Source organism: Castor canadensis, chromosome 5, assembly GCF_047511655.1.
Source record: "Castor canadensis chromosome 5, mCasCan1.hap1v2, whole genome shotgun sequence".
Lineage (NCBI taxonomy): Eukaryota > Metazoa > Chordata > Mammalia > Rodentia > Castoridae > Castor > Castor canadensis.
Genome location: NC_133390.1, coordinates 169,096,281 through 169,115,870, shown reverse-complemented (window position 1 = coordinate 169,115,870; position 19,590 = coordinate 169,096,281). Strand labels below are relative to the sequence as shown.

The following is a 19,590-nucleotide window of genomic DNA, read 5'->3' as shown; positions in this document are numbered from 1 at the left end:
TTCATTCTCTTAGGGTGTCACTTTGCTCATCTATAATGTTGGCACCACATCTCCCCTCCCGCACACCACCTCTCAGGATGAGCCAAGAGTTCCCCTCTGTTCCCCAGAGGCATGGGCTCCTGCAGGCAGCAAAACATGAACTTTTCTACTCAAAACCTGGTCGTCTCCCTCACTTTTTGTGGCAGTGCTGGTCATCGCTGACTGCATCTGGGTCTGGCGTCAGGGCAAGGCAGTGTCCCCTACTCTGTGTTTTCTGGGAGAGCTGGGGGAGGCCGGGCCAGCTCCTCCAGGCCATCCTGGAGCTGGGGTGGGACGGACCCAAGTCTGTAATGCTTGTATTGATGTCGTCTCGGGGAGGGGGGGTTCTGGGGAGTTCATTCATTGTTAAATTGATGCGACTAGACCTAAAAATAACCAAAAATGAAATTGTGTTTTGATGATGTTCGGTTTATGGCACACAGCCCACACCCGGAAACCTACCATCACAGGGCCGGACTCCTCACCTGGGGTCACCTCCTGTCACCAAGACAAACTCACACAGTAGACGTGCCAATGAAAATGATTCCACCCTACAGCATGCTGAGGCCCTGTCAGGGACACCAAGCTGCCAAGTGACAGAAAAGTGTGGACCAAGTGTGGTCACTCCATAGACTTGGACAAAGCTGTGCCTCTTGTGTCCTCTTCTTTCACTTTGCATAATGCTTTTGAGGTTCATCTACGTTGTGCATGGTAACACTCCATTCATTTTCCTGGCTGGATAATATTCCACTTTATGACTCCTCTAAGTTCGTTTATCCCTTCACAGGTTGATGGCTGTCTTCAAAGGGATCCTTAAACTCCACATCTCCACTTGGAATGAGGCCCTGAGGCGGGACGGGCACCAAGCTCTCCCCGTCTGCTATCAGGTGGGCCAAAAGTTCACAAACTCGAAGAGGAAGTGTGGGAAGCAAGAGGGGACACCCTCCATTTCCCTGTCAAAGTCCACCCTAAACACAATAGTGTTGACACCTGTCTGCCACACAGCAGTGACACCTTGTCACCAGAGGCTCACCATGAAATCCCAGCAATTTTTGGACCAGCTCAAAAACCCTATTGTTGGGGAATAAGTAGCATTAAAAAACACAGTGGGGACTGGGAGAGTGGGCTCCTCCACCCCATAGTTAAGGTGAGAGGGACTGGGTCCTTATTCCGGCTTCCTGGCGCCTGGGGTTTTCACTGAGTGTCATTGTGAGTCGCAGCCCCTGTATTTATGGAAGACAAAAGAGCTTCTCACTCCAGCCCAATGACAATTTGAACTAAATCCCTCTCTTTCCCCTTTCAGATGCCCTCAGCCTTCAGCGAAAGGTGGGGTGCAGCGGTGATGAAAGAAGTCTAGGAGAGCTGACGGCATTCGGCATTCGCTAAGTTTGTGGGTGGAAAAGTGGGTGGGATCAGGGGATTTTAGCATCTAGAAACCCCTGGGCCTGAGCAGGCAATGTGGTGGGGGAGCCGCACACAGAGCACAGTACTTGCAACAAAGTCACCGAAATGCACTTCTATTGAAAATAATCCTGAATGTTCCAAAATATACACGCAGGGCCCTTGGCTGGAGTCCCCTGCTTGGGACTTGGGGTCGCACCATCAGGAGGGATTAAGTTGACAAGGGGTGCCACCCCTGGCCCATTGCCCCTGTACCTAGTCCCTTCACGGGCATGCCATCTTTCAAAGCCTCTCCAACCTGTTCCCCGTCCACCTCTGCCAAAATGACAACTGCAGATGTTTGTGTCCCATGCTGACTCCTTACGGGATGGAACAAAGAGACCACGGAAGCCACCCCCCATCCCGGGCCTGCAAAGAAAATAATCAGGGGTCGGAAGTCCTACTGAAGCCCTCCTTTCTTTATTAGCCACAAAGTCCAAATACCTTTCATTTAACTGCAGGAGAGCTGGAGAGGGGCACGGATTTCAGGGCGAGCTCTAACCCCCAGTGGGAGAAAGAAATCGCCAACTTCCTCAGCAAATCCTCTCCAAATTGTGTTCATCTTGACTTAATCCACCTCTACCGAGTGAATTAGGCAGTATTTATTTTGAGAATCTGCTTTATAGAGTTCCAAGGACTCTGTTTTGCTTGGGTAGGGCCCGCTCTTAATTCAGACCTGAGGCCTGCCAGGCTTTCAAACGTCCAAGGTGCTCACATGACCAGGAAAATGTAAATAAACACAGCTGAGCTCAGGAGGAATTGGAAGGTTTTCTCATTAAAGAACTAAAATAAACAGATGTCCTTAAGCACTTTGGCTTGTGTTTGTCAAAGGATGGAAAGCTCTAGATGTCTGAGCAGCTGACGTGAGTTAGAGCCACATCTCGGGGAGGGAGGGGGAAAAGAACAGACTGAACTAATAGTCCTCCAGGGAGGGCGCGGACGATTTGAACCTTAGCAACTTCTACAAATAGTTTTTAACTGCCGGGTCATAAAACTGGGTTTTAAAAAAATATTTCTTCTCAGTTTGTAAAGCAGGCACGACAGGCCACATTGCCTATGGCCTGGCGCTGGGTGCTGGATTCTGCAATGTGAGATAGAATCATGGAGTAGCAACCGATGGGGACAAGGGCTGTGGCTGGCTGGAAGGGGCAGAGGGACGGTGGCTGGGGACTGAACAGCCAAGTTCTGGCCAAGCCCTGTCTACCCAGCCTCTTCAGGACACAGAGGTGATGGCTGCAGGGACCCAAGCAAAGCCAACACCCTGGGAATCTAGGACTTATATCTTGCTTGCACACCGCCTAGGATAAGATACAGTTCAGTAAGCCTGCGGGGACCTGGGCTACACAGTGAGACCCTGTCTCAAAAGGAGAAATAAGCTGGTTTGGCGGCTCACACTGAATCCTAGCTACTTGGGAGGCTGAGATTGGGAGGATCACAGTTTGAGGCCAGCCCAGGCAAATAGTTCATGAGACTCCATCTCCAAAATAACCAGAGTGAAATGGACTGGAGAGCCTGTGTTGCAGGTGCTAAGCCCTAAGTTCAAACTCTGGTCCCACCAAAAAAGAGAGATGGTGGATGGTCGTTAGAGGTGAAAGCCAGGGGATGTTTGCTGACGGCAGTCACCACTACTGTGGATCTTTGCGGCTCCATTTGATTAGAACCTGCAGTCACAGGAGGGCTGTCCCCTTGGAAACCAGCGAGGCCACAAAAGACTGGGCAGGAGTGCCGTGCAGCATAGGTGGTTCCCATAGGGGGCGTCTCCCGGGGGTGTTGGAGTGCCTGAGTAAAAGTGAGTGATTTGGACTAGTCTCTGAGCGCCAGGCTCCCACAGTTGGCACCAGGGTCACTAGTCTCATTCTTTCCCCCCTTTCTGCCAGCAGCCTGTGGGTTCCTTGTGGTCATCTGCCCGTTCCCACTGCAGGTAAGCAGCAGATGTTCATCCAGGTGTCTGACCTCCTGTAGCTAAAAGGTGGCACAGGACCCAGGCTTGGCCAATCAGTCCCCGCACCTTGGGCTGGAAAAATCCCAGGTTGAAACAGTGGCCGGAAAGCCAGGAAAGGAGGTGCCGCTCCTTTGGCTCTGTTCACGGGAGCCCACACTCTCCCTCCTCCCCTCCCACTCAATCGCTTGCGGTTACTTGGCTATTTGTTGGCACTGTTGGATTTGACTATGAAATCTAACTTGTGTAGCTGCTCGCTGACTCTGTTTCCTCTTTGCGAATAAGAAAGGGAGCAATAATTCCTGGTTGATCCACTTGAAGGCAGTGGTGGGCTTGAGTGAAGTAATGCACCCGGGACCTGCAAACTCCCAGACAGGGTGGTGGTTTCTTTTCCTTTTTTACCTGTCGATGTCTCCTCTTACGGAAAGTCTTCCTGCTCTGTCTCAGCCTCGAGGACACTTCTGTCTCTGACCGGTGGCTAATCTCTGTGCTCAGCACAGCTCTGCAGTCTTGCATAACTTGTCCTTGCATTTCTTGCATAAATGGTTTAACAGGTTAAACCATTTATTCTTTCAGCTTTCATTTTTTATGGAAGTTAAATGCCTACAAAGTTCAGTGGGACTCCCTGCTGTGCCCTCCCACCCCCTTTGTCACCTCCTTCAGCTCCTTATCTGGTGCTGTCACTCTCCATTTGCAAGATTGTCAGCACAGGTCTTCATCACTTGTCATTCAGAGGCGGAGCCCAGGTTCCCCACCTGCCAGTGGCCCTGGCCCAGAGTTGACCGTTGGTCAGCACGCCACGGCCACTGCAGACCCCTGCAGTGGGCCATGCTTTGGGTGACCAGGCCAGGCTGGATGGATGCTGGCAGGTCCTGCCTGTCACATGCACGGATATTTGTTCCCTGGAGAGCAGGCACCAGGAATCTCACTTCTGCTGTTTGCTGCAAACTCCCCACTTGTTAGCTGTTTCTTTTTCTTCATTCAATAAATATTTGCCCAGCGGGGGTGCCGGGCCCCATGCTGAGAGCCAGGGTTGTGTGCTCTCAGAGTGCCCAGTCTGGCAGGAAAGCTCATCCAGTGACTTTTAATATTTCTAGCCTTGCCTCTGTTCGGTCTGCTTCCCTGGGGAGCAGCCAGAGGGCTTCTTTAGAAACATGGCTGAGACCCTGATCTTCTGCCCCCAACTCCCCCCATCCTGTTTCAGTAAAAGCCAGCTGAGTTGTGACTCAGCTCCAACCTCACTGGCTTCCTGGTCCTTTGGCTCACCAGGCCAATTTCTGCCTCAGGGTCTTTGCGCCTGCCACTTCCTCCACTTCCTTCAGGGCTCTTTCAAAATGTAGCTCTCGGTGAGACCTTTCCTCAAATTTAATTTCAGCCACTTTCCCCTTCATGTACCCCATCCCTCCCCTAATAATTTAGTTTTTCTGTCTGTATTTCTCTTCTTTTTTTTGAGACTGGCCTCAAACTCAATGCATCTCCCAAATGCCAGGAATACAGGTGTGCACCACTGCTCTCAAATTTGTTATTTGTTTATTGTCTTCTCTCCCTGAAGACATCAATGCCACAAGGGCAGAGCTTTCCATCAAATTGGTCCCTGCTGCATCTCTAGTGCTTAGAACAGTGCCTAGCTCCCAGGGGCTGCTTGAACAAGGAGGAAACTGCTAAGGGCTGTGCTCCCATTACAGACAAACAGAATTCCATGCCATGCTTGGGTTGTGATCTCTCCCTGCTACAAACACGTAAGACATTTCCCCGAAGAGCTGGGTGTGGTGGTGCATGCCTGTAATCCATGCTACTTGGGGGGTAGAGGTAGAGAATCACTGACAAAGGTTGGCCTGGGGAAAGTTAGCTTGAGACCCTATCTGAAAAACAAACTAAAAAGCAAAAAGTTTGGAGGCCTGGCTTAAGTGGTAGAGCACCTGCTTAGCCAGCAAGAGTTCAAACCCCAGCACTAGCACCACCACCAAAAAAATAAAAGATATTCCTTGCTAACAGTCACGGAGTCAACAGACATTTCCTGGGCTCTGCCAGGCTCTCAGCTGGGCCTGTGGCAGGTAGAAAACTGAGCCTGGACCACGTATCAAAACAGTTTTCCAGATTTTGAATCAAATGAATGAGCTAATATAATTGTTAGAATAAAAATCATATAAAGCCCTTCTATGACCAATCTGTCCCCACCATTGTCACCCTCGTAAGCCTGTTCCATGGGGATACAATGACCACTCAGGCCACAGAATTGTGGGCTGGCTGGAAACTGTTCCCTTTGCATGATGACACAGAGCTGTGAAATAAACCACCATTTGCCTTTATTTCAACGTCATTTTCTTTCTTTTTGGAGGCACTGGGTTTGAACTCAGGACCTTGCATTTGCTAGGCAGGTGCTCTACTGCTTAAGCCACGCCCAGTCCTGATTTTTAAAATTTTTTTGGCATTAATTTTGATTTTTAAAATATTGAGCTGCAATGTGGCTTATCTTGCTGACTCAGTTTTGGGGCTCCCATTTAAATTTTGTGCCTGAGGTACCCTCGCCCCTCCCTTCAAATGTGTGTAAGGACAAGGAATAACATGGCTGGAACCTGCCGGGGGCTACAGGCTTGTTGATAAGGGAAATCTGGGAGGCTCTGGAATAAAGTCAGGGGGAGCAGTGCAGAAATCGGGGACAAGAGTTTTCCCAGCAGACAGAGGGACAGGTGCCAAGGCCGTGCAGAAGCCTGGTGCAGACACCAGTACAAAGGTCAAGCCCAGTCACAGAACAAAGTGGGGACCAAGACTTCCTGGTTCCAAAACTTCCTGTGAAGGTGCAGTCATCAAGGGTGCAGAAAGACACTTTCACGAGTGGTCACTTGAGTTTTGATACGGTATGGAGCAACTCAGTGGGAAAGAAAGTCTTTTCAGCCAGGGGTGCTGGGGCGAGTGGCCATCCCCCACAAAGTTGAGGCTGTGTCACCTCACTATGGCCAGAGACCTGAACAGAGGCCAATACGATGTTCCTAGGAGGGAGTCTTGGTGTCTGCGTCAGGCAATGGCTTTGAGGCAGCGCAAACTAGGGACAGGGAGACATGACAAGCAGAAAGCAGGAATTCAGAAGTTAACATTGTATTAATTTATAACCTGATTAAAACACCATTTTATTTATTTCTTTTTCTTTTTTTGGCTGTATGAGGTGGAACTCAGGGCCTTACATTTGTAAAGCAGGTGTTCTACCACTTGAACCACACCTCCTGCCCTTTTTGCTTTAGTTATTTTTCAGACAGGGCCAGCCTCAGACTGTGATCCTCCTACCTATGCCTCCTGTGTGGTTTGGATTACAGACACCTACCACCATGCATTGCTTTTTGGTTGAGATGGGGGTCTTGCTAATTTTTTGCGGAGGCTGGTCTTGAACCACAATCCTCTCAATCTCCACCTCCCAGGTATCTGGGATTACAGATGTATACCACTATGCCTGGCTCATCATTTTAAGCTTCATGTTCCTTCCCTGAGTAGTAAAACGAGGAATGACCTTGCTTTTTGTTCTGCTCCAGGGATGGAGCCTGGTTCACTCCACAGCCTCCATTTAAAAGGTGGCCTTTTAGTCACAAAAAGCAGATGTCTATGTCAAAAGGATTTGGAATTAACTCTTTTCAGACTTATGCTGATGACATCAGAATGCTATAGCAACGGAATGACTGGGCCCTACCAGGCGCCAGGTCAAAGGGGCAGTGAGCTAAAGGAATGTGTACACGCCCCGCCCTGTTTATCTGGCACAAATACCCCTAAAGGACACCTTCTCTGCAAGGGCCTGCACCCAAGTCTGGTGGGGACTGTCCTTTCCTTTGCTTTCCAAATGATCTCTACTTTGATATGTCCTGAGAGTCTTGTCTGTGATAATGTTGAGAACTTGGTAACCCCAAGTTGAGGTCCTCTCCCTCTGGGGACCTCCTTGCCCACCTCGGTTCTGGTGACAATGTCTCAGATCTGATGCTAAAAGCACAGTGACAAAGGAAAACACAGGTATGGGACTTCATCCAAATTAAAGTCTTGGCTGTCAAGAGTGAAAGCGCCCATAGAAGGGGAGAGAATATTTGCCAGTCACGTATCTGAGGACAGTCTGTTATCCAGAATATGCAAAATCTCTTAAGATTCAGTCAAGAAAAGATGGGAAAACCAACTTACAAATGGACAAAGGGCTTGAAGCCAGGTGCTGGTGGCTCACGCCTGTAATCCCAGCTACTCAGGAGGCAGAGATCAGGAGGATGGCGGTTCAAAGCCAGACCTGGGCAAATAGTTCAAGAGACCTATCTCGAAAAATCCTTCACAAAAAAGGGCTGGTGGAGTGGCTCAAGGTGTAGGCCCTGAGTTCAAACCCCAGTACTGTAAAAAAAAAAAAAAAGTTTGACTGGCTATTTCTCTGAGGACAACATGCAAACAGGCAGTGAAAATGGCGCATGAGCCATGCTGGCTATTGGCCATCAGGATGTGCCATCAGGGAAATGCCAACCAAGCCACCATGATGTGCCACTGCACCCCTATGGGAGGCCTGGACCCAAAAAGATGACAATGACCAATGGCGCTGAGGATGTGGGGAAGGTGGCACTGCACTACATTGTCCACGGGAATAGGAAACGGTGCAGCCACCGAGGACAAGCATCTGGCACGTCCCCAAATGTGAAACTCGGAGTCACCATCTCCTCAACAGATCCACTCTAAGGTGACAGAGAGAAGTGACAAGAACATGTCCACGTGATGGCTTGTACGTAAATATTCACAGCAGCCTTGCACATGAGAGCAACACCCCCGCTGTCCATCAGTTGTAAGTGGGGTACACAAGGCGGAGCTCAGAACAAAGGGCGGATGGTGCTACATGGACGACCCACCTTTGTGTGGGTGCATTTATATGACAAGAGGAAAATCTGGGGGCCCAAGGTGGGATCACGGCTTCCAGCAGCCAGGGGAGGGGGCTGGGAGGTGGCAATGGTTGTGGGGTTATTTGAGGGGATGATGAAAAATGGTCTAAAATGAGGTGAGGATCCCACAGCTCTGTGGCTATGCTAAAAGTCACTGTTGTCATAAGCACACTGTATCTCAAGAAAGTGTTTAATTAAACTACAGGAACATCTGGAGTTGTCCTGCTCTGGGGAGGAGGAGATGGAAAGGACAGGAGAGTTGACAGCCTCCAGCAGAGACCCTGACTGAGACAGGATGGGAGCCCAGCTTCATTTGAAAACTCGGTCCCCCTGTTCTGACTCATTTCTTAATCATTTCAGCTCTGTTGGTCTTCCTTCCCTACGTAAACAGCAACTCCTCCCTCGGCCAGGACCTCTGCTTCCTGCCCGGTGCTCAGCACATCAGCCATGAGCAACGACAAGGTCACTGGTCCTTGGCCAGGATGGATGCTCTGAGGGTCTTGGCCTCCCTGCACAACTGGGTTCTCAGACTCTTCTGGAAAGAGCACTTTGGTTTCCTTTGGGGAACCACCCCTCTGTCACTCAGTCCATTTGGGTGGGGTGATGTGGCACTGGTTCTGCACTCCATCCACACAGGAGTGGGCAAGGTCTAGGCGGGCCAGTCAGAGCGTACAGGTTGGTTTATGGAGCACATGTGATCAGTTTGGGACGATGAGATTCAAGTCTAGGAGTTGTGCTGCAACTTAGGGAGAAAAGTTGCCCCTTTGTAGTTGGGATTGCTGAATGGGAATTGCCACATGGAGGGAGGTGTGACCTGAAGACACTGTCTATACTCCTGGATCCATCCAGACCTGACTTCCATGTATTCCTGTTTTTTTTTTTTCCAAATATTGTGAAAAAAAATTGTGATCTGATAAATTCCCTGTGTAGCTTAAGCACTCTGTGAATCAAACTGAGAGTCCTGCTTGACACCACCTCTTAATAACGAGCTTCGCAGGGCTGTAGCTGATGGAGAAGTAGAGAGAGAAAGAATGAGGGGCCAGAAGTTAGGGCCATGACTATCCCAAGTACATAATCCCCCCCATGGCCTCAGTTACTCTGTCTACAAAACGGGGCTCACAGCCTGGCTTCTGTGCACTTTCTGCTTCCCTGACTTCTCTCTGCACCTGCCTCCTAGGCTTCACAAACAGAACTAATTTGATTTTTTTCCTTGTCACTGGCATTATTTTTCCTTTTACTTTGGGCTAGAAATTGACAGCTGTCTTCCACTCTCCATTCTTCCTTTCTCCTTCTTGGAGTAAAAGAATCCCACATTTTTTTTGTTGTTGTTTGTTTTCTGGTACTGGGATTTGAACTCAGGGCTTTGTGCTTGCTATGTAAGCCCTCTACCACTTGAGCCATGCCTCCAGCTGGGCACATGGCTGCACCAAATAAAGACTCTTCACAGACTCCCTTGCAGCTAGGTGTGACCATGTGACCTTGTTCCAGCCAATGGGATGTGAGCAGGAGGGATATGTGTAACTTCTGGGTCTGGCTCTTAAAAGAGAGGGACAAAAACCAAACCAAACCAAAAGAGAGGTTTTGTGTCTGCCCTTTTCCTGGCTGGAATGATTTGTCTTGCCAGTGAGGGAGGGATGGCTGAGAACCAGGCTGCAGGAGCCTCAGGTCCTGGGTGCTCAGGCTTACTCGTGGTGCTGCTGGACTCTGTGTGTGTGCACTCACTTTTGTCTTGTTATTTTGGGTTTCTTTTAGCACTGCTGCAGTTGGCAAATAAAAAAATACCCATTTCTCACCTTATTGAGAAATAAGATGAGATGGAAGATTCTAGAAGAAGAATGAAGATGGCTAGAGGTGACACAAGAAGGCAGGTGAGCCTGTGTGTGTGACTGTCGCTCTCTCTTGGATGATCTTTCTCCCTGTGGGCCTCAGTTTCTCCTGATGCACACGGGAGACTAATTTGATAGGATGGACTCCTGAGTCCATCCAGCTCTGACCTTCTGTGGGTCTGGGGATTCTAGGACGGATGGTGCGATCAGCTATCAGCGGGACCCGAGAGCCCATAAATGGTTAAATGGGTCAGGTGGGGCCATGGTGGACTGGAGGCCACATGTCCCCCTCCAGGGCAGCAGATTCTCAGCCCTGCTGATTGCGGCCACATGGGATGGCAGCATTGCTACATTTCCCAATTTTTTGAGAAGAGCTGGAAATCCGATTTGGTCCGTGCAACCTCCTGATTTTTAAATATTGGCGACAAATTCACATTTTTCTGAACACTCTGGGGACCAAACAAAAATATCTGCAGACTGCGTTTGGCCAGTGGCCACCAGTTAGGAATTTCTGTTCTGTGATTTTCCTTCCTACGTGGAACAAATATTTATACCTGCCGAGTGGGAGGCGGTGCTCTACGCCCTGCGTGGAAAGCAAGGAGCGAAACAGGAAATGCAGTGAAACATTCTGGAGGCGTCCCCTTTGACCCCCAAGTGTGATTTATTTGCTTGGTTATTTGGTGGCACTCAATCCTCACGCTTGCTGGGCAGCAAGCCATGTCCACACACTTTTGTTTTTGAGCACTGGTTATTTTTCCTTTTTGCCTGGGCCAGCCTCGGACCAAAATCCTCCTCTCTCTGCCTCCCAGACAGCTGGGATCACAGACACACGCCACCGCGTCTGGCTGATTTGTCGAGATGGGGGTCTTGTTAACTTTTCAAGTTAGTTTTGAGCTAGTTCAAGGGGCGTGGCCTTGAACTGTGATTCTTCTGTCTTCACCTCCCCGCAGCTGGGATCACGTGTGCGGGGCACTGCCCCTGCCCCCAACAAGTACTCGTTGATCAGTTCTGTCCTCCGAGCCGTGAGTGACGGGGAGCGTGAGGAATGCTGACTGTCCCTGCCCTCACGGTGCCTGTAGTCTACATGGAAGGGGGCACCAGGTCATGATTATGGTAAAATGGACGATGCATTTGTGGGGAGAGATGCGATTTAGACGGCAGGAAGTGGTTAGGAAAGGCATCTTGATGACATTAAAAATGAGAATGCCCTTGTTTGCTGGGTGTGGTGGCATGTGCCCGTTGTCCCAGCTGCTCGCAAGGCTGAGGCAAGACAATCGTGCTCACGAGTTTGAGAGCAGCAATAAAGCAAGGTATCATTTCAAATTAAGAAGAGAGAGAGAGACAGAGAGAATGGAAGGTAGCATTTAACTCTGAAAAAGAACATTCTGGAACATTCTAATCATAGCAAAGGCTTCCGGCATACCCTTCCCCACATCTCCTCAGCTGTACCCACTCCTGTGAAGGCAGAGGCCTTCTACACTTAGCTCCTGAGACTCCCCAGGAGGGACTTAGGGGGGCAGGGCAGAAGTGCAGGCAGACACCCCCAGAAAAGCCCTCAGCCCATGACAGCAAGGAGATTGTGGCTAAGCTCCCAGCTCCTCGCCTTTGGGTGGATCACCCCTGAGGTGTGTTTTGCACGTGAGGTGCACAAGCACTGTGGGACCTGCACTGGCGTCCTCTCCTGCCTCAGTTTCCCTCTCTGCTCCCAGTACTTCCTGGACCACTTCCCAAATACATGGCCACACACATCTCCATGTCAGGATCTGCTTCTGGGAGGAACCCAGTAGAGATGGAAAGCTGATCGGGACAGTGGCAGGAAATGGGGCCGTACCGGGTGCGGGCCCAGCCATGGAGGGCCTTGGGGCCTGCAGCCAGGGCTGTGAGTGGGGGACACTGCTGAGGCGTTTTCAGCAAGAGAGTGAAGTGACAAGCTGTATTTTAGGATGACCCTTCGCTCGGGCACCGTAAGGGGCAAAAGTAGAGGGGACTATCAGGTAGGAGGCCATACTGGGGTAACAGAGACTGGGGTGAGGGTGGCAAGGACGAATGACATAGCTTAGAACCCGGGGCCCAGAGAGGAGCTCTAGGTGTGTCTTTTCCTTGAGGGAGCTCCCAATTTGACTCAAGGGGTGGTAGTGAGATACATCCACAAAGGCCACACCCAATGTCACAGGCCCCACCAGTGCATAGGAAGTGAGTGGGTGCCCAGGGCTATAGAATTTCACGGTGGCCATCTTTAAGGACAAGAAGACTAGAGGAATTGTGTCCCTGGGGGTGACCACACCAGGGTGCATGGGACAACCTGAATGGCCTGATTTAGGGGGTGGCACACCTGCCTCGATGGCTGCCCAGCCTTCTCCCGAGCATGCCGTGGGTCTGGCTCTGCCACCCTCGTCTAAGCCACGCACAGCCTGGAAGCGCACACGGTGTCCCCACAGGCACGGTCCTCCTCCACAGCCAGAGATCTCCGCACCCCCAATACCGTCTTTATGTCCTCACGGCAGAACGGCAGACAGTAAATCCATCTCACTAATTACACGTCCAGCCCGTTATGACCCCATAAAACCGCGAGCAGCTGGAAAAGCCATGAGGCGATGTCAAATCACAGTCCCGGCCTCCAAACACAAACAGAAAGATTTTCCAGGCGCTGGTGAGGCTCAGCGTCCCCACCCCGGCGTGGAAGCAGCTGTCCTGCGTCATTCATCTCTTAGGAACCTCTCTCTGCCCCTACATGTCCCCTAAAGAGATGGCGGATGCCTGGGCACCCTCCGTGGTCTGTTAAGAAGCCCATGGGACGCGTGCAGAGCGGGTGAGGTGACAGTTGTATCAACTGGGTTCAACAGTGCCTGGGAAGGTGGCTTCAGTGCCTTCTGTGGCCACCCACTGGCCGATGGCCTTGCCCAGAATCCTTTTATTTTTTGATGGTACTGGGGTTTGAACTCAGGGCCTTCTGCTTGCTAGGTGGGTGCTCTGCCACTTGAGCCACGTCCCCAGCTCTTTTTGCTTTAGGTATGTTTCAGGGAGGGTCTCATGCTTTTCCCTGGGCTAGCCTCACAGCTGATCCTCCTACTTATGCCTCCTGTGTAACTGGGGTGACAGGCGTGAGTCACCATACTCACGCTTTATTTATTGAGATGAGATCTCGAATCTCCATCCTCCATATCTCTGCCTCCCAAGTATCTGGGATTACAGTCATGACCTACCACACCCATTGTGCCTAGAATTCTTTCTGTGTGGATGGTTCACCAGCACAACTTGTCAATGATAAAGATCCACTCCTCCCCCTCATCTCAGAAAAATGGAAGGAAAAGTAAATTCATTTGTCAGACACACCAGATGAACACGGGAGAAGAAAAGCCCTTGGCCTCATTCCCTAGCTTGATGGCTGCTCCTAGCTGCTGTGCATCCAGCCCTTTTGGGAAGGAGACAGTTAAGATGGCGGGTTTGCATGCTTTCAGGTAGATGTCGATCCCTTCGTGTGTTGGAAGAAAAGTCCAGGGACAGCTGATGAAATTTTCACATGACAAAATTCCACAGACATTTTCAACGCTGGGCTGACTCAAAGGTGCAGCCTCAGACACTGTCCCCACGACTCCCAGGACAAAGCGGCCAGACAGACAGACAGCCATGGTGAGCCCAAGAGAGAGGGACGTGATGGAGCTTACCTTCCCGAATCTGGACGCGAAGGTCCCCGTGAGCAACGAGTGAAAGATAATGATGGTCTCATCTAAGTCCCACACGAACACGCGCTGGGGAGAGAGGACACTGGCTCAGCTCTGCAGGATGACCTCCCTCGGAGGATGAGTCCTGGACGCGAGGCGTCGCATCGCACAGGTGACCCAGGCTCATCTTAAAAACTCAAAGACGGAGACCCCAGGCCAAAAACAACAATAAAAACCTCACAACTCATTTGACAACATGACATACTGCCATTTTAATTCACCACGCACCTAAGCCCAGCTATTTCTGATCATTTCTGTTTTTAGCAAGTCTGTTGGTCACCTCCACAATTCTATTATTTTATTTATTTATTTTGGCAGAACAAGGGTTTGGACTCAGGGCTTTGTGCTTGTCAGGCAGCCGCTCTAGCACTTGAGCCCTAACCCCTAGTCCTTTCTGCTTTCGCTACTTTTTGAATACTTTTTCCCAGGGGTTGGTCTTGTACCAAAATCCTCCTGCCTCTGCCTCCCAAGTAGCTGGGATGACAGGGGCATGCCACTACGCCCAGCTTATTGGTTGAGCTGTTGTCTTGGCAACTTTTTGTCTGGGCTGGTCTTGAACCATGATCCTTCTGAGCTCTGCTTCTTGAGTAGCTGGGATTAGAGGCATGAGCCACCATGCCCAGCTAACTCCACAGTTCTAAATAACATATTTATATCTTTACTCATGGATTTGTCAACAATTTGACAATGTCTTTTGGCTGGGCCATCTGAAAGGTGAGAGTTTGGTTCATGGGAACCTCCCAAATTGCTCCAGAACCTTACATTTTACATATGCGAAGCTCCCCTCCCCCTGATTTTCAATTCCATCAGCTGCGGACATCCTTCCTGGGCTGAAAGAGTCAATCCAATATGGAAGACATGGCATTGGTGACCTACCTTTCCCCTCCCTCTGATAGCTAGTAGCGTTAGTTTCAGATTTGTGTTGTCAATGTGGATAAGCTGGTTTCTTCCATGTTTGGTTTTGTATCTGTAGGCCTTCCGTGCTTTGATTTTACAAGTTGGGAACCAGTGGAGGACATTAACAGTGGTCACTGTTCACCACATAGCCAAGTGACAGGTTGGGACTTCACCTTCCCCACGGCCTCGGGTCCACATTAAGAAAGATTCTCTACCATCAAGCTCATGTATTCTCCTTTTCTAACCTTCATTATCTTGTGCTCCTCCTGACTAAAACAGGTCCTAGCTCAGCTTATTCATAGAGGAATCACACCTGTCTCGTCTAACTTTTGCTTTTACTATAATTTGTTAATTGTGTTTATTTTTTCTTGGTTGCCATAATGTACCACTATCAATCTCACATTTAGCCCCGCCCTCTGTCACAGAGACATGCAACCTCAGGGACAATGTGGATGGGATTATTTTGGGCTTGTTGTAGAACTAGCCTCCTGAGATTTCCCTTGAGGGCCTTTCTGGGATGGAGCCACTATTACCTGGATTTCAGGTTTTTCTTTCTTGGTTTTATTCCTTGTTTTACTTGGGTATATCCCTAGGTTTCTTTTTCTGAATGGTGCATGCAAAGCAGTCTTCTTGAATTCTTGAAAATCTGCTATATTTATTTTCTGTATCATTGCTCTGGGTATAGAATTCCAATTTGAAAACAACGTCCTCTAGATCTTTGGACAAATTCCTCCATTATTTCTAGTGCCCAGGACCATTGATAAGAACACTGATGCTCCTCAGTCTGGATCTTTTCTTTTCACTCAGTGTCCTCAGATCCCACGAGGACATAGCTCACTTTTTTCATGCGTACAGTTCAGCACTTGAACACCTTCAGTCCAATGATGTGCGTCTTTCTACCGCTCTGAAAATTTTTATTTCAGGCCTCCAATCCCCTCTCATCTTTTTGTTTTGTTTTGACTGTTTTTTCTCTGGCATTCCCAATCATCAAAATTTTTAGGGACTATTATTGATTTTCCTTTTAAACAATATATTCTGTTTTTGGTCTTTTTGACCTGTGTTCTGAGAGAATTCTCTTCCAATCCATCTATTAAATATAAAAATTTCCAATAACTTTTTTTTTTCAGTACTGGTGTTTGAATTCGGTATCACACTTGCTAGGTAGGTGCTCTTACTGCTTGAGCCACTCCGCCAGCTCCAATAACTGTTTATTATCTGAACATTCCTTTCCAAATACCCTCCACTTCTTATTTTATGGATGTAAAAATCTCCTTAAATTTTTTTTTGTGTGTGGGACTGGGGTTTGAACTCAGGGCTTTCCACTTGCAAAGCAGGCACTCTACTACTTGAGCCTCACCTCCAGTCAATTTTGTTCTGATTATTTTGGAGATGGGGTCTTGATGAACTATTTGCCCAGGCTGACCTCAAACCAAGATCCTCTTGATCTCAGCCTCCCAAGTAGTTAGGATTATAGGCATGTACCACTGTGCCCAGCTGTGATTGTTACTTTTAAGAACAAGGTACCTTAATGATATTATTATTATATGTGTGGGTGATAGTGTGGAGGAGAGGCAAGTGTACCTACTCACTCTGCCACCTTGAGCAGGTCACCTTTTAAAATTCTCCGGAGGTCAATGACTGTTTATACAATGGCATTTGCCATGCATTTGGAAGAAAAGAGAAGTCACTAGAATGCAAAAGGCAAAGTAGCATCTCAGGTTCTCTAGTTCAGAGGTTTTTGAAGCAATCAGTAGAACTCAGTATGGTTTCATGAATTTTTTTGCTCAATTATGTTGTCCTGGATCACAATTTTAAGCCTTTTTTTTTTTCCTGTACTGGAGATTGAACCCAGGTCATTGCTCTAGTGCCCTCTCTCTCTTTTTTTCTATTTTTGGTGGGGGGCAGAACTGAGATATGAACTTAGGGCCTCACGCTTGCTAGGCAAGTGCTCTCCCTCTTCAGCCACACTCCTGGCCCTTTTGTTTGTATTTTGTTTCTGAGACAGGATCTCACTAACTTTGTCCCATCTGGTCTTGAACTTGAGATTCTCCTGCCTCTGCCTCCTGAGTAGCTGGGACTCCAGGTGTGCACCATCACAAGTAAGTTTCCTATTATGGGTCCTGATTAAAAAAGTGTTTGAAAACCACTGCTTTTGAGAAGGACTTCTGAGGTTCAAATTGCTAAATCTTACTTCACCTCAGCTAATGGAGTGAATCATTTAACCTTAGAATTTTTGGTTATATATGTATCTTGAGACAGGGTCTGTCTGTGTACTCCAAGCTGGGCTTGAACTGGAGTTCCTCCTGTCTCTATATCCCGAGTACCGGAAGTACAGGTGTCTACCCACCACTATTGGCTTAGTTACAGGATTCTTAAAAGGCCACTGATTATTTTCAAACTCAGTGCAGCTTCATTAACGAATCCATTGTGTCCCCTTCTCCACCACCTCACCCCTCCCCAGCCAAGGTTCCCAGGGGATTCTGGTGCTGTTCTGCCCAGTCCCCCATGATTTGGACGAGAGTGGGTTCCTAACCCCACATGGGTCTGAGACCTTCTTTGGGAAACTTAAAACCGAGGCCTAGAAAGAAGGTCACTGTCTTCGGGGCTGTTGGTGGCTCAGCCTGGCCATGTGATCTGAAGAGGAGAGGACGGTCTGCAGAGGGACAGGAGCACAGTGTGGGGATGGAAGGGCCCACTCTATCCCAGAACATGGCTTCAGTCGTTAGCAGAGTGGCTGGGAGCAGAGACAAGCCGGGCACCAGTGCCAAGCACTGCAAAGTCACCACGACTGGAGGATCTTCCCCAGCACATGGGCAGGGATGGCACCTCGCAATCCATAGCCAGTTCCAGTGCCTCTGCGGCACCCTTGCCTGAGTTCTAAGAGGGTCCTTTGTCCTTAAAATAATTTTGCTTTTCTGCTAGCTAGCTCAAGCTGGCTTCTGGCACCTGTAGTCCAAGGATTTTAACTAATACACACTCGGAATTTTCCTCCTTTCCACTTGGACATGATTGTCTCTCCTGGGCTTCAGTCACTACCATACCTGGCAGAGATTTAAGAGGTGCGACCCAGGTTGACCTCCCCGCTAACAGTAAGCCCAGAATTGAGGTGTGGCTCCCACCTCTCCGCTGTTCTCCCCCATGGTACCTCCTCTGGGATGGAGAAGCAGATGTTTCCAGAGTAACACCCCTATGACGCCGACTTCCATGTTCCACCCCCAGCCCCTTCTGCTTCATGGAGAACGTTCTCTTCATTCCCACTGTCCCCACCAGGAGCAGAAGCCATGGTAGGTGACCAAACAGTTTTTTGGAGGAATTATAATGTATGTGTTGCTCACTGTGTTTTCCACAGCTCTGTGGCTGGAATGTGGGGGACAGGCAGTGGTGACAACCTAAAGCCAGCTAGCAGGTTGCAAAGATTCAAACCCAGTGAAACGATTTTGCAGGGCCTCCTGGACTTGGTGGGGTGAGAAGCCAGGCACAGTGGCACATGCCTGTGTTCCCAGCACTGGTGAGTCCAGAAGTTCAAGACTAGCTTGAGCCACACAGAGACCTGCCTCAAGAAAAACAAAGGGCAAGGACAATGGGAACACTTGCATTGTGGTGGAACCCTAGCTGGAGTCTCTCAGGAGGTTCACTAATGGGGGGACAAGTGTGATGTTCAAAATGTGTCATGCTTTCTAGTACAATCAGCACAGAAGCCAGCCGTAAACACCTGTGCAGCTGTGCTAGTGACGCTTCTAATGTCTCAGAAGTGGCACTGTGGTCTGGGTCTGGGATGGGTAAGAGCATCCTGGTTGTTTCGACCCCCCCTTGAGGGCTGTCTTGGTGGGGCTGTCAGTCAAAGGGCCCAAGCCAAGCCCACAGGATGCTATCTCCTTGAATCTGACCTTGAAGAAGTGACCTGGCTGTAAAAGGCCTTGCTCTTGGTGGGGTGGGCACCATGGTGGTCCCCTGGCACTTCCTTTTTAATCTTCATCTCACGGTCTCCTCTCCCTGTCATTCCCAACTCATAGGTTTCTTTTTGTCCAAGTGAAAGGACTGGGTTGAGTTGCTTGCAACCAAAGAGTGTTGCCAGTGCTCGAAAGTCCTCAGGCTCAGCAAGGTTCCCATGTCCTGTGGGTGTGGTGACCAGCAAGCAGTTGGAGTTGCTGACCATGCAGGCTTTGACCTTGAGGACAACAGAGGCAACCAAGCCTCTGTCACACAGGACAGAGGACAGTAGGTGCCTCCCCAGAACTGCAGGACTCTACAGTTCTGGGAGGGAAGAGGCCCCATTAATGAGATGGAATTCCCATTAGCCTAGAGGGAATTCAGGGTCAAGGTCACATTGACTTGAAGGCAGTGATGAAGGCTGTGTTTGTCATCGTGTCTGAGTTTGTGACTGAGCTTTGTGGCTGTTCACAAAGCATTACAAGTGGGGAACACTGATGGTGCGTGGGCCTCGCCTGGAACCAGCTGAGGCTCTGCTGACCCTTCTCATGTTCCAAGGTACATCCAGCCAACAGGCGAAGTACAAACCAGGAGTCTGCTCATTTTCCTCCGTGGACAGATAATGGCCACTTCTGTCTGCTGCTGGGGAACCCATTAGGCCCATGTTTCCACTGTGGGCTGTCTCTGGGAGAAATTTCAGTCTGACTGGTCATCCTACACGTGCTTTGTCATGACAAATGCTGCAGCATTAGGACTAGTGGTTCTCAGCCTGGGCTGTGTGCTGGGGGAGTTTGAAAAGGTGGACACCTAGGTGCCCCTTGGGGGCCTGGGGTGCAGTTTGGGATGATGGTGAGCCTGATGTGTGCTTGGGCTGGCATCAACTGCCTGAGACACCAGAACCATGGAAAGGCTGCAAAGGCATCTAAAGTTGC

At 49.5% G+C, this 19,590-nt stretch overlaps 1 protein-coding gene across 1 annotated transcript in view; it reads right to left on the bottom strand.

Annotated features, from left to right (window-relative positions):
- The window catches only part of Eya2 (EYA transcriptional coactivator and phosphatase 2), a 181,151-nt gene that overhangs the window by 36,894 nt on the left and 124,667 nt on the right, over positions 1 to 19,590 (bottom strand). Inside the window, exon 9 of the mRNA XM_020163953.2 lies at positions 13,775 to 13,858. Coding sequence (XP_020019542.2) covers positions 13,775 to 13,858 — 84 coding nt within the window. The remainder of the gene's footprint in view (positions 1 to 13,774; positions 13,859 to 19,590) is intronic.